Source organism: Cricetulus griseus, chromosome 2 (assembly GCF_003668045.3).
Source record: "Cricetulus griseus strain 17A/GY chromosome 2, alternate assembly CriGri-PICRH-1.0, whole genome shotgun sequence".
Classification (NCBI taxonomy): Eukaryota; Metazoa; Chordata; class Mammalia; order Rodentia; family Cricetidae; genus Cricetulus; species Cricetulus griseus.
In genome coordinates, this window is record NC_048595.1 from 29,287,502 (window position 1) to 29,302,741 (window position 15,240).

The 15,240-nt window shown below is 44.5% G+C and overlaps 1 protein-coding gene across 3 annotated transcripts; it reads left to right on the plus strand.

Annotated features, from left to right (window-relative positions):
* Window positions 1-6,563: 6,563 nt before the first annotated feature.
* On the plus strand, window positions 6,564-11,189 carry Ndufs5 (NADH:ubiquinone oxidoreductase subunit S5). 3 transcript variants are annotated; one of them, XM_027399209.2, is made up of 3 exons: window positions 6,564-6,710; window positions 8,297-8,514; window positions 10,976-11,189. In XM_027399209.2, exons 2-3 carry the CDS (start codon window positions 8,299-8,301, stop codon window positions 11,078-11,080), a joined length of 321 nt encoding a protein of 106 aa, XP_027255010.1. In that variant the 5' UTR covers window positions 6,564-6,710; window positions 8,297-8,298; the 3' UTR covers window positions 11,081-11,189. The 3 variants fall into 3 exon arrangements, with proteins under 3 accessions (XP_027255010.1, XP_027255008.1, XP_027255009.1); XM_027399207.2 differs by having other exon boundaries at window positions 6,579-6,734; XM_027399208.2 differs by having other exon boundaries at window positions 6,588-6,739.
* The last annotated feature ends 4,051 nt before the right edge of the window (window positions 11,190-15,240 follow it).

The following is a 15,240-nucleotide window of genomic DNA, read 5'->3' on the forward strand; positions in this document are numbered from 1 at the left end:
TAATGAGATCTGGTGCTAGAGCTACACAGAGAAACCCTATCTTGAAAAACCAAGAAGAAGAAAAAAAATAGGGGGCTGGAGATAAGGCTCAGGAGTTAAGAGCAATGCCTTAAAGTAGAGAATGAGAAAACACCCGACATCCTCCAACCTCAGTGTGTGTTCCCACCTGAACATGTGTATACACACAAACACACTTGGGTTTGGGGTTTGTTTTGTTTTCCAAGCAGGGTTTCTCTGTGTAACAGTCCTGGCTGTCTTGGAACTCACTTTGTAGACCAGGCTGGCCTTCAAGTCACTGAGATCCACCTGCCTCTGCCTCCCAAGTGTTGGGATTAAAGGTGTGCACCACCAATAACCAGCTCATACAAGAGATTTAAAATGATAAAAGATGGATAGCTAACCTAGATTGTAGGACTTCCCAGGTGTACTGCACACAGCAATACTTCATCATGCCCCTTCATTTTGTGCTAATAGTATCCTGTAATACACTTGTCTCGTGACTCTTCCACTACTACATTGAGCTCTTTGTATCACTGTGACCTGTTATCCCCCTTAACTCCCAGGTCAAATGAGTGAAGCCTTTTCAAGACTAACTCAGTCTAGTGGACAGAAGGGTAATACGGTTCCCTGCTTTGTAAAGTGTTGTGTGCTCCTAGGAAAGAGCAGAATGTTTGCTAGGGAAGGCTCCTCAGCCCAGGCAGCAACCTGCAAGTAGGGTAATTACCTGCTCTTGGGGATGCTGACTCGATAACAACACTATTTTGCTTTATGAAACTAGACTCCAGTGTTCATCTATGATGAGAATGTATGGCAGATGTAGATTACCTGGTCGGCTTTACCAGGGCTTTGTGTAACCATACCACCTTGGAACCCTCTTTTTCAAGTCAAGAAGCAGCTTCATACATCAAGATAGGAGAGACAGGCTCATAGTGGTCCAGGCTGTCTTCTCCCTGAGGCTGAGGGTGATGCTGAGTTTATCCTCTTGCCTCCACCTCACAAGTGCTGAGATTGCAGGTTTGCATCACCACAATACCTGATTTTGTATATGGCTCTGGGGATTGGAACCCAGCACTCTTACAAACTGAGTCACATTCCTAACACAAGGGGAATTTTTTGTTGTCTTCTACATGGTCTTCCTATGTCTGCTCTGGCTGTCCTGGAATTCACTATATGATGGCATCAAATTCACAGAGATCCACCTGCCTCCAACTCCCAAGAGCCCAAGGGTGTAGGGTAAAAAGGGCCGAGGAAAAACACCCTCACCCTGACTTGACCCCCAAGACCAGGGCTTGAAATCCCACCAATCCCAGAATCAGGCTACAAAAAACCACCAAACCCAAGCCACCGGAAAGTTCTTCTCCTGTCCCCCACAAGAAACCCTAACTGCTGCTTCTTACCCTAGAGGCAGCCACCCTCCTGGATTTTTCCTTCCCAATAAATCTCTTGAGTGAGATTTGTTGTGCAGTGAGACATTTTGCTGGAGCAGTTGTTAGACCTTAGGGGACCTGAGCAAATCTGTAACCGCCAGCAGAGTAGAGTAGTTATACTTGTGTTAGGCAGAGCTGTAAACTGCTATGCTTATGGTGACGTTGTGGTATCCCTTGGCACCCAACTGCCAGAATACCCTTCCATCCAAGTTGCAATGCTTACAAAAGAGAGTTCTAAAGATGGAATATTTATCACATACATGCACCCCAGTTACCTCTGGCATTTTAAGTCTGACAGCCTTATTTCCAACTCAACTTTGCTTTAGGAATTCCTGGTTTCATTCGTTCAACTCGATATTTCCTCCATCTCCAAATGGAAATCACTTGATTGATTTCAATTACCAGCCTGAGAGTTTCCAATATCAAGCCCTTCCTCTGTGCAAGGTTCCTTAGGCTAACATTTTGTTTAGATCTGCATAACAGTAAAGACACTTAAATAAAGTTTCCACTATGTGAAGGGGCCAGGATAGAAGTTCTTGCGAATGGATGCCCAGGATACTTGAGAATAATCCTGCCCCACCAGTGAAGTTCCAGACACCTGGTCCTCAGGCAGCCACTGAATTTTGTAATGATAAGTCTTTATGCCAGCCGTCCGAGTTCTGCCCACCGCCACATTAAGGTGCCAAGTAACACACAGAGACTTATATTAGGTACAATGCTGCTGGACAATAAGTAGGATTTATTATCTGCTGTCTCTGTCTTAAGTACCAACCATAATTTATATATTTTTATAAAGACTTATCTGATCGAGGACGCTGGTGACATGCATGCTCTCATGTGAGGCTCACATGGTGGCTCCCAGAGAAGAGAGGAGGAGGAGGAAGAGGAAGAGAGCGACTTCCTGCTTGTCCCTGCTTATATTCTAAGTCGGCCTGCTATATCACTTCCTTCATGGATCACAAGACTTCTCTTTACTACATTTCTCAGAATCCTCCTCGACTCCTAGTCCTGCATAACTTGCTTCCCTATTGGTCAACAGTACTTTACTTATCAACCAATAAGACAAACATATACAGAAGGACCTCCCCAATCACAGAGGGGTTGGGCTAGGCCCTTAGGCCTGAGCTACAAGGGTCTTGGAGTTTCAATGTCCAGGAGATGAAGGAAGGCATAAAGTCCTTTGCTCCATTAGACAATCCTAAAGAAGCATTGACGGGAAGGTGTGGAAGATGAAGGATGGAAGCCTAGAAAGCTCACATCTCTCCTTTGGGACACAAAGCACAGAACTGCAGAAGCCTGGGCACCATAGCAACAGTGGTTCAGGAGTGGTTCCTGCTTGGTCTGGGAGTTGTAGTTTTCCAGCCTTTGCATTAGAGGAAAGGCCTCATTGCCTGTGAGGACCCTGATTGTAGACACATCCAGTGGTGGGGACCTGTTCACACTTAGAATTACAGACAAATTTACAGGGCTAGCAGGACTTCAAAATGTCTGAAGAATTGGAATTTCCATCAGAAACTGCTGAGAGAAATTGGCTGTGAATGGAGTAGAGGGAGATAGTATTAGCATTCCAGGCAGAAGAAGTTCAAATTTAAGACCAAGACCAAGCTCAGTGGGTAAGGGCACCAGCCACCCAGCCTGATGACCTGAATTTAATCCTGCTTGAGCCCCTAGAGTTCAATCCCCTAGGACTACCCTTCCCCAAGTTCAACGCCCCCCTTTAGGTAGTAGAAGGATAGAACCAACACTGTGTGTGTGTGTGTGTGTGTGTGTGTGTGTGTGTGTGTGTGTAATGTTTATTATTTCTGGATAACTAGAGACAGGAGTTTGGGAGGGAGTAGAAGGCAGTATAATCTTAAGACTTGGAAATAGAACATCAGACCTCAGATTTTGGCATTGTGAAACATTGACTCCACAGTTCAGCCAGAATGAATGGCTCCCTCTTTTTTGGGGAGGGGTGGGTCAAGACAGGATTTTTCTGTAGCTTTGGAGGCTGTCCTGGAAGGCGTTCAGTAGACCAAACTGGCCTTGAACTCTCAGACACCCCTCCTGTCTCTACCTCCTAAGTGCTGGGATTAAAGGTGTATGCCACCACTGCCCTGTAATGGCTCCTCCTCTTGAGTGGTGTGTGTGCTTCAGGGTGTGGTCCATGCTGAGTGGGGTTCTCTCGCTGTACGATGCTCCCAGTCCCACTTCATCTTTCTATAACATCACTGCCACAACAGTCTATCAGGAACCCAACAAGGCCCACGGCCTGTGGCTTGGAGTCACAGGCTGTGCCCCCAGCAAGCCAGGGTTCAGCTGCTTAGCCTCAATAAACCTATAAAAAGAGCCAAATTGATGGCACAATCAGAAAAAGATTTTTTCAATGTGGTTACATTGAAAAGAGGGACAAAAAGTTCAGGTGACTCCTCCAAGTTCCTCTTCTGATTCCAGACACGAAGATAGGGTTTAAGTAGCAGGCAAGAGAGATGCATAACTAACCAATCTGGCCAAGGTGTGGTTGCCCTGCCCACAACTGTCTCAGCTCCGAGTATCTCCTGCATCTGATAAACTAATAAAGCTAGAAGTTGTTTGGCAACCAATTTCCAGTTGAGGAAATTCTTGCCTATGGACATCTTGTCATCAAAGATAAGATTGGTGCAAGTAGACATTCAGTTAAGTCACCTTGGCAGTACTCTGTTTTTCAGCGGATATCTAGCTTCTCTTGAAATTCTGAAAGGTTTGAGCCAGGTATGGTAGCACATGCTTTTTTTAATTTTTGTTTTTGTTTTGTTGTTGTTTTTTGGGGGGTTGTTTTGTTTTGTTTTTTGTTTTTTCGAGACAGGGTTTCTCGGTGTAGCTTTGGAGCCTGTCCTAGCACTCACTCTGGAGACCAGACTGGCCTCGAACTCACAGAAACCTGCCTGCCTCTGCCTCCCGAATGCTGGGATTAAAGGTGTGTGCCACCAACGCCTGGCCGTAGCACATGCTTTTAATCTCAGCATCTAGGAAGCAGAGACAGTTGGATCTCTTAGAGTTCAAGGCCAGTGTGGTCTACAGAGAGTTCCAGGGCAGCTAGGGCTGTTATACAGAGAAATCCTGTCTCAAAAAGTGGAAAAAATGCAAAATTTGATACCTTAGTTCTCTCATAACAATAAGATGAACCTATGGAGTTAGCTGTTTCTGTCTCTAGATAGAATATAGGGTTCCACTTTGTCAGACTTCCTACAGCTACTATTATTCTTCAAACAGAGGCCAAGGATAATTTGTCATTGATCACATGCCTTCATAGCCATTTCTTATAGTGTTTGGGCCAGGAACATTGGGATCGCCCTGCTTTCTACTATTGCTGCATGGTATTTCTGAAGAGAGACATAATAAAGTCTGTACTCAAATAAATAAATAAAGTCTGTACTGTTGGAAAATTGGTCATTCAAGATGGATTGAAGAGCCGGGGACTGAAATGAAACATATTGGAAACTTGTGGAAGGAATCTAACCTTACCTGCCTGAGGGATCGAAAAGATGCTGCCACTGAGAAACAAGAAAGCAAGGGTGAGCCGGGCAGTGGTGACTCATGCCTTTAATCCCAGCACCTGGGCGGCAGAGGCAGGCATATCTCTGTAAGTTCAAGCCCAGCCTAGTCTACAAAGAGAGTTCAGAACTGTTACACAGAAAAACCCTGTCTCAAAAAACCAAGAAAAAAAAAAAAGGAAGGAAGGAACAAGGGTGGTTGGAGGTATAGCATGTGTTAGTATATGGTGTCCTGTGTTCTAGCTCCAGGATTACAAGAAAAAAACAAGGAGGGGTGGGTCTGAATGGTCACCAGTACCTTGCTACTAGAACTTTGTAGCATGACTCACCAGTTCCATAAGGAGCTAGTATTTTGATGAACACCCCCTGAGTGTTCAGGAAACTAATTGAATTGAAACCGTTTTTGTTGTTGTTTTGGTTTTCGAGACAGGGTTTCTCTGTGGCTTTGGAGGCTGTCCTGGAACTAGCTCTTGTAGACCAGGCTAGTCTCAAACTCACAGAGATCCGCCTACCTCTGCTTCCCGAGTGCAGGGACTAAAGGAATGCGCCACCACTGCCTGGCTTAATTGAAATTGGTTTTATGTGGAGCATCTAGATGATGGAAGGGGGTGGGTGGAGCAAGTTGGAATGATTGAAATTAATATTGTGGACACTGGTTATTTTCTCCAGAAACTCTTCTTTAGGGAATGGACTCTGGCTATGTAGCTCAGACTGGCCTTGAATTCACAGACACCCTTCTGTGTCAGCTTCCTGATTGCTTCTATGCAGATGTCAGCTGATAACATCAGATAATTTTTTCTTTTCTTCCTAGTCCTCCTTCTTTTCTCCTCCTCCTCTTCCTTCTTCTCTGAGACAAGGTTTCTCTGTGTAGTCCTGGCTGTCCTGGAACTCATGCTGTAGATCAGGCTGGCCTCAAACTCAGAGACCCACCTGTCTCTATCGTCTGAGTGCTGGAATTAAAGGGGTGAGCTACCACCGCCCAGCCAAAGAACTTTTTTTCACCATGTCACAGGGTAAAGCAGTCCCTATAGCAACTCTGTAGCCATTAGTTTTGTTTGAAACAAGATCTCTCTATGTAGCTCTGGCGGCCTGGAACTCATAGAGATCCACCTGTTTCTGCCTCTCAAGTGCTGGGATTTAAAGGCGTGCATCTCCATGCTAGCCCCTATTATCTGTCTTTTAAGATTTACTTTCTTATATGTATGAGTGTTTTGTCAGTATATATGTGAATCATGTGTATGCTCCTGGTGTCGTCGAGGTCAGAAGAGCATGGGTTCCCTGAATCTAGAGTTGCACCGGCGTTCTCTGACAGAGCAACAAGTGCTCTTAACCTCTGGGTTCTCTTTTCAGTGGGCTATTGGGTTTACTAACAGAAAGGGAAAACAGGCACAGTGAGGTTAGGAAGCTTAGAAGTACACACGTGTTTTGGAGTCACGGCCCATGAGCTTTAACTCCTACGTGTGCTTGGGGCGAGAGAAATAATACTCTTTCCCGAGTGGGACCTTGATCAAGTAGCACAACAATCAGCTGTCGTGACAGTGCTGAGAGCGAGAACTCATTAGAGGCGCAGTCGCCTAAAGGTCAGTTTATCAGCCGTCAGCGTCTGGGGGCGGGGCCTCCGGGTGCGCAGGCGCAGATCGACGCGCTTGGTTTCTACAGGGCACGGCTGGCAATCGGCTTGCGACGTCGCTCTGTAGACGTCGCACTGCGAGCGTCCTTTACGGCAGGACTTTTCGCCTCCCCGAAGCCGGCGGTCGTGATCTGCACCCAGGTAGCGGACAAGGACACTTCTATGGTGCGGTAGGCGCTACTGTATCCGCGCAGACAAGTTTCCTTTCGCGTGGGTGGCCCGGGTCCTGGGTGTGTGCTCCCTCCTCCCAGGCCCTTCGCCCCGCAACTCTATCCCCGCCGGCCTTCCATGTCAGCTCCGCCTTGTGCCGGACGCCTGCCTTGGCCTTCCTACCCTGACGTCCCGCCTCTGTTTTGTTTTTGTTCATTGACAGGGTCTCTCTGTCTAGCCCTGGCTGTCCTGGAACTCACTGCCCTCGAACTCAGAGATGCTCCTGCCTTTGCCTTCCAAGTGCTTAGATTAGCCGCCATGCCAGGCTGCACCTGGTTTCTTACCTGGGTCCGCCAGTGATTTCGGGCCCCATCCTCCTGAGCCCTCTGCATTCGTGTTGTGCGTCAGGGCCTCTGTCCCCACAATATGCCCTGACTCCTATTGTCATTGCCATGTTGAAACCCAGAGCACCAGAATTTATTCTTTCTTCTTTTTTTTTTTTTTTTTTTTTTCTCTGAGACCTGGTTTCTCTGTGTAGCGCTGCCTGTCCTGGAACTCACTCTGTAGACCAGTGCGGAATTAAAGGTGTGTGCCACCACCGCCTGGCTATTCATTTCTTTATAGTTGTACATGAAAGTTGTTTGAAATTTCCTGTTTGGTTTTTACTTATTTATTTTTAGCAGTTGCCTAGCACCTGCTCTGATTTTGCTATCAAAAGCAAAATCCAGTAAGGAAGGCATACAATAGTCTGTTACCGAAATGAACCAAGTGTTTTTTTAATTTAATTTTTAATTGTGTGTGGATGTGTGAATATGGGCATGTGGGTGTAGCTGCTCCATGAGGCCAGAGGCATCCTATCCGCCTGAAGACTAGATTCAGCTGGGCATTGGTGGTACACACCTTTAATCCCAGCACTCGGGAGACAGAGGCAGGCAGATCTCTGTGAGTTCGAGACCAGCCTGGTCTACAAGAGCTAGTTCCAGGACAGCCTCCAAAGCCCCAGAGAAACCCTGTCTCAAAAAAAAAAAAAAAAAAAAAGAAAGAAAGAAAAAAGAAAAGAAAGAAAGGAAGAAAGAAAGAAAGGAAAGAGAGAGAGCTTCTGAAGGGAAGCATTGTCTATGTTGGAATGTAAAGAAATAATGTGTGTCTACACATCTTTTTGTTTTCCATTTTCTTGGTTGTTGTTGTCTGGTTGTTGTTTTCTTCTCTTGAGCCAAAACAATACATACACACACACACACACACACACACACACACACACACACACACTCTTTAGTTTTCTTTTCCATGAATTTTGTGAAAGCCCCCTAATTATTCAACTGGGAGAACTTGTCTAATAAAATTTAGTAATCCCAGCACTTGGAAGGTTGGAGGCAGGAGAATGAGGAAATTAAGGCCCTCCTTGACTACAGTAGTGACTTGAAGGCAGCATGGGTAAGATGAGATATTATCTCAAAAAAATAAAGTTTGGTGAGAAGAGATTTGGGGACTAGGACTTCACAAATGAACTGTCTTGTTTTTTTTCTCAGAAACATCTCATTTTATTGCACTCTTATTTCCTTTGTCTTCTTTTATAGCCATGCCATTCCTAGATGTGCAGAAAAGGCTAGGCATTAGCCTAGACCGTCACTTAGTATTCCAAAGTGTTGAACAGCCCTACAAGATTCCCTCTAGGTGCCATGCTTTTGAAAAAGAATGGATAGAATGTTCACATGGAATTGGTGCTACCCGAGCTAAAAAAGAGTGCAACATCGAGTATGAAGATTACAAGGAATGTCTTCTTCGGTTCAAAACAGTAAGCAAATAATGGACGTGGGAGCCGAATTACTTCCTCCCCCTTTCCCTTGCTCTCTTTTTGTGTCATGCTGGGCATGAAAATGTGTTAGGTAAGTGCCCTGTCCCTGAATTACATCTCTAGACCCTTACGCCATCTGCAGTGTTTTCAGTTGGTCTTTGGGCAGTGGCTTGCTCACAGGTAATAAGACTTTTTGTAATGAAACATCATTCATTTAGGAGTATTTGAATCCAGCTGGGTGTTGGTGGTGCACACCTTTAATACCAGCACTTGGGAGGCAGAGGCAGGTGGATCTCTGTGAGTTTGAGACCAGCCTGGTCTATAGAGTGAGTGCCAGGACAGGCTCCAAAGCCACAGAAAAACCCTGATTCTAAAACCAAAAAGAAGAAGTCTTTGAATCTGAGGAGGGCCTGTTCTTCCCTAGTTGTCTTCCTCTTCTCCTCAACCTGTAGCCAGAGTTGCACATGTATTTAGGTCTTAGCTTTTCGATAATTTGTAAACCAAAGAATGCCCACTAGATTTGGTTGGTTGTTCCTAAAAAGTTTTGGGTGTAGCTGGAGAGATGTCTCACGACGCATTGGTTAAGAGCACTGCCTGCTCTTCCGGAGGACCTGAGTTCCAGTCCCAGCACTCACTCACAACTCCATTTCCATTGGATCTGACACCAGGTGGCCTCCACGGCACACAAACATACATGCAGGCAAAACACCCATACACATACATAAAATGTTTTTAAATTTTAAAAGAAAAATTTGGGGTGGGACTTTCTCAATCATTGAGCCTCCCTCAGAGAAGCTCTCAGATGCTGTAGATCTAGCACGATCACTTGATAGAACCAACTGGATGTATTCCTGAAGAAGGTGGAGGCACCCATTAACGACATTGCGGTAGGCTAACTTGACCAAAGGTTCAGGAAGGAAAAGGTCTTAGCTGAATGAATTTTATAACATGTGGGCTGTGATCTTAGAGAAGAAAGCTTTGACTTTAGGCCATCATTTTGCCTATTTCTGTGTTGCAGGTATATCAAATAGAACTTGTTTGTTTTAATATTTATTTATTTTTGAGATAGAGTATCACTGTGTAGCTCTGGCTGGCCTGGAACTCACTATGTAGACCAGGCTAGCCTCGAACTCAGAGATCTGCCTTCCTCTACCTCCGGAGTGTTGGGATTAAAGATGTGCACTTCTGTGCCTAGCTGAATTTTTTTTTTTTTTTTTTTTTTTTTTTTTTTTTTTTTTTTTTTTTTTTTTTTTTTTTATCTCCAAGTTTGGCGAGACCATCTAGATTTTTGTTAAATTTACAGCCAAGTTATCTGGATCAAAAGCTATCAGTAATTGAAGGGTATGGTGACATTTATTTGTTTATTTTGTGTTCCTCTTGCAGGTGCTAGAATTAATAGGCATGAGCCTTAATGTCCAGCTGTCTTTAAAATCTTGAGTCTGTCTGTGGTGGTGCACACCTTTAGTCCTAGCACTCAGGCAGAGGCAGACAAACCACTGCATTTAAGGCCAGCCTGGTCTACAGAGTGAGTTCAAAGACAGCAGGGTTACACAGAGAAACCTTGTCTTGAAAAACCAAAAAAGAGCCAGGCGTTGGTGACTCAAGCCTTTAATCCCAGCACTGGGGAGACAGAGGCAGGTGGATCTCTGTGAGTTCAAAGCCTGCCAGGTCTACATAGAGAAGCTATGTAATTGATTTTCAGTTCTTTTCTTTGTCTTTCAGTTCTTTTGGGGGGCGTTTCGGGGGGGGGCGGTTGAGACAGAGTTTCACTGTGTAACAACTCTAGCTATCCTGGCTCTCTAGACGCATACCATGCACTGCCACCACCTGGCTTTTCAGTTAGTTCTTTAAAGATTAATTTAGTGAACTGGAGGGTTGGCTCAGTAGTTAAGAGCACTTGCTGCTTTTCTGGAGAATTAAATTCAATTACCAGCACCTGGTTAGGCAGCTTATAACTCCCAGTCCCTCAGTTCTCACCTCTGTGGGGCATATATGCACGCTCACACACAAATACACACAGATAAATAGTAAAGTCTTCTTGTAAACGTCTTCTGGGGCAGCATTTATGTAGCATTGGGTTCATGCCCCAGTGCAGGAATTTATTTTTTTTGTTGTTGTTGTGATTTTTTTTTTTTTTTTGAGACAAAGTTTCTCTGTGTAGCTCTGGCTGCTCTGGAACTTGGCTATATAAACCAGGCTGATTTAGAACTCACAGAGATCTACCTGCTTCTGCCTCCAGAGTGTTGGGATTAAAGGCCTGTGCCAGCCAACCCAGCAGGGATTTAAAAAAACAAACAGAACAAAAGACAGAAGTCCACCCCACCTCACAGGACCTCATGCACGAAAGTATTCCTGTGTTTCAGAGTGAAACTAAACCATAGCTTTTCCTCCAACCCTCACTTTCTGGGCTTTCCTATTTTCCTAGTTCCCTTTACCTCAATGCTTTTTTTCCTCTTGACAGATAATGCGCCTGAATGAAATCAAACTACATCGGAATAAGCTGATGAAAGAGGGGAAATATACCCCTCCACCTCACTTCGTGGGCAAGGGGGATCCCAGGCCTTGAACAGAGCAGCTGGAGGCTGCTTTTTGTGCTGTTTTCCACTGGGAAGACAGTTTTCACAGAAGCTTCTTCATCAAGTATATAAAAATATAGCATTTAAAGAATTACTTGATCTCATTTGTTCTGTTTTCTCTTGGCTCATGCTTTTCAATGGTGAAAGGCTGTCTGTCCAAGTTGCTTCTCCTAATTAATGCTTGAAGAACTGAACCTGAAAGCAGGGGACTCAAGGCAGCCAAGCATTTGAGTGCAATTTGTACAACAAGGCTCATTTTTATTATCACACCTCCTTTGATAACAGTGTTAGTTAGGAGTTTACAGTTTAGCAGTGCTGCTTCACAGGCCAGCCTGTTCAAGCTTATCTCAAAGCACAACAATGTTATTTGTCTTCAGAAAAACATCTGAGATTTGGGAACATTTGAAAGAAGGCCACAGGCATTCCTGTGTCCAAATTTCTTTCTTGAGAAATAGCAACATGGGATGTTCCCATGCTGTGTCACAAATTCATTCTACCCTCATACAACCTTAATTCAAACTCCAACAATTGGTGGTTGGTGGTGGTGGTAGCGTTTGAGGCAGTATCTTACTGTAGCCCAGGTGCCCTCTCCGTGAGTGCTGGGATGATAGATAGCCACAGTTGCCCTACTCACATTTGTTTTTCCAGATAGTTTCTTTTTCATTTTTTTAAAATTATTCTTCACTGGGGTGGTGGCGCACGCTTTTGATCCCAGCACTTGGGAGGCAGAGGCAGGAGGATCTCTGTGAGCTCGAGACCAGCCTGATCTACAAGAGCTAGTTCCAGGACAGCCTCCAAAGCCACAGAGAAGCCCTGTCTCAAAATATAAATAAATAAATAAATAGATAGATAGATAGATAGATAGATAGATAGATAGATACAATTATTTATTCTAATTTTATGTGCATTGGTGTTTTACCTCCATGTATGTCTGTGTGAAGGGTCAGATGTTGGAGTTAACAGTTGTGAGCTGCTATGTGGATGCTGGGAATTCAACTTGTGTCCTCTGGAAGAGCAGTCAATGCTCTTACCCCCTGAGCCATCTCTCCAGCCCAAGACAGGTTCTCTGTGTAATCCTGGCTATCCACAAATTATTTTTAGTAGCTTTTTTTTTTTTTTATATACATGTCTTTTTTTTTTTTTTTAAGATTTTTATTTACTTATGTATACAACATTCTGCTTCCATGTATATCTGCACGCCAGAAGAGGGCACCAGATCTCATAACGGATGGCTGTGAGCCACCATGTGGTTGCTAGGAATTGAACTCAGGACCTCTGGAAAAGCAGTCAGTGCTCTTAACCTCTGAGCCATCTCTCCAGCACTTTTAGTAGCTTCTTTTACTTACATTTTATTTTGTCTGTGTGTGGGCATGGTCAGAGGATATCTTGCAACGACTGGCTCTCTTCTACTACATGGTCCCAAGGATCAAACTCAGGACTCAGGTCTTCAGCCTTGATGGCAGGCACCTTTTTTTTTTTTTTTCAAGACAGGGTTTCTCTGTGGCTTTGGAGGCTGTCCTAGAACTAGCTCTTGTAGACCAGGCTGGTCTCGAACTCACAGAGATCCACCTGCCTATGCCTCCCGAGTGCTGAGATTAAAGGCGTGTGCTATGAACGCCCGGCCGGCAGGCACCTTTTATTTTCCCACTGAGCCATTTCACCGCCCATAAGTTGCTTGTTTCGTTTTTTTGTGCATTTAGAAATGCCTGAAAGCCTGGCAGTGGTGCATGCCTTTAATCCCTGCATCAGGAGGCAGAAGCAAGTGAATCTCTTGTAAGTTCAAGGCCTGGTCTACAAATCGTGTTCCAGGACACAGCCAAGGCTACACAAAGAAATCCTATCTCCAAAATAAATTTAGGTGGGTAGTGGTAGATCGCACCTTTAATCCCAGCATTTGGGAGGCAAAGGCAGGTGGACCTTTGAATTCAAGGCCAGCCTGATCTACAAATCAAGTTCCAGGACAGCTAGGAGTGTTACACAGATAAACTGTCTCAAAAAAAATGTCTGGATCTATACCTTAAAAGTCAGTATTAGAGAATAACATTTTTGAAACAACCTTTTTTTTTTTTTTTGAGACAGTCTCTATGTAGTCCTGCTGCCCTTGCTCTGTAGACCAGACTGACCTTAAACTCAAGAATCCACCTACCTGTCCCTTCTGAGTACTGAGATTAAAGGCCTGCACCACCATGCCCAGTTCCTACAGACGACCCAGGTTCATTTCCTAGCACCCACATGGTAACTCACAGCTATCTGCAACTCCAGGGGATCCCTGTTCTTGAGTCACCACTGGGCATGCACACAGTGCACATACATACATACAAGCAAAGCACACACATGAAATTAAACCATTCCAAAATTAAAAGAACTTCAGACTGAGGGGTATTTTGTGGGTTTGTCTGTTATTTGGATTTAGGTGTATGAGTGTGTGCCGGGTGAATGTTGTGTCACCAATACTTGCACCACACCTACTTTTCTGGTGTGCTAGAAGCAAACCCAGCACTACTATTTTTTTTTAAATTACATTTACTCATTTTTGTATGTTTTGCCTACATGTATGTATGTGTACTACATGAGTGTCTGGTGCCCTAGGAGGTCAGAAGAGGTCACTGGATGCCCTGAAACTGGAGTTGTGGATGGTTGTGAACCAAGATATAGGTGCTGAGAACTGAACCCAGGTCCACCTGCTCTTAACCTCTGAGCCTTCTTCCCATCCCCCAAAACTAGCACTTGCATGTTAGGCAGACACTATCAACTGTGCCCTGCTTTTTTGTTTTGTTTTTAAGAAGGTATCACTGGACCAGGCTGACCTTGAATTCACAATGATCCTTCTGCCTGACCATACCAAATGCTGGGATTATAAGAATAAGCCACCACGGGCTAGAGAGATGCTTCATTTGGTTAAGAGCACTGACTGCTCTTCCAGGGGTTCTGAGTTCAATTCCCAGCAACCACATGGTGACTCACAACCATCTGTAATGAGATCTAGTGCCCTCTTCTGACCTGCAGGCATACATGAAGACAGAACACTGTATACATAATAAATAAATCTTTTAAAAAATTGTATATATGTATGTATGTAAGTATATATGAATAAACCACCATACCTATTAGTCATCCTTCTGCCCTTTTTTAAGAAAATTGCACTTGTGAGGCTGGAGAGATGGCTCAGCAGTAGACATTTGCTGCTCTTAACAGAGGACCTAGGTTTGGTTCACAGCACCCATATCAAGCTGTTCATAACTTCCTGTAGCTCCAATTCCAGAAGATTTCACACCTTCTTCTGGCCTTTGTGGAAAACACACACACACACACACACACAAACACACACACACAGGTATGTATTACACAGGGTTGGTGAGATAGTTCAGCAGGTGAGAGCACTGGCTACTCTTCCAGAGGACCCAGGTTTGATTTTCAGCATCAGCATGGTGGTAACTCCAGTTCCAGATCTGATGTCCTCTCCTAGCTTCCCAGAGCACCAGATAGTCAAGTGGTGCACAGTCATACCTGCAGGCCAAACACCCATACATATAAAAAACTTAAGAGTGGTAAACTAGTTTGCTAATTTGAGCTGGGGAATGTAGCTCACTGGTACAGCAATGCTTAGTATGTGCTAAGTACTGGCTTCAATCCATAGCATTCCCTCTTCCCAGTTATCCCCTCAAATGGACCGTTGGGTGGTATTAAATACATTCACATTGCTGTGCAACCATCACCAGAACAACACTACCCATTTTCAGAGCTCTCATTGCTAAAGTGGAAACTTTCCCCATCAAAGGCTGGTTCCCATTCTCTCCCTTGAGCCCCTGGCAACCACTATTCTGTCTTTCTGTGGATTTGATTTCTTTTAAGCACCTCCTTTAAGTAAAATCCCTATGTTTGTTTTCTTGCTTGTTTTCATGGTGCTGGGCATGAAGTATCCTCTGAATTTAATCCTGAAAACATTTAAGTTCTTTTGATATTTTAGGCATTAAAAAAAGGGGGCCTGAGGCTATGGTTCTCTTGGTTAAAATCCTGCTTCACAAACATAAGGACATGAGTTCAGATTCCCGGCACTCATGTAAAAAGCCAGAGTAGACGGGTGAGGTGGCACACACAGACCTTTAACCTTAGCACTCAGCACCCTGAGGCAGAGGTCTGCATCTACAGT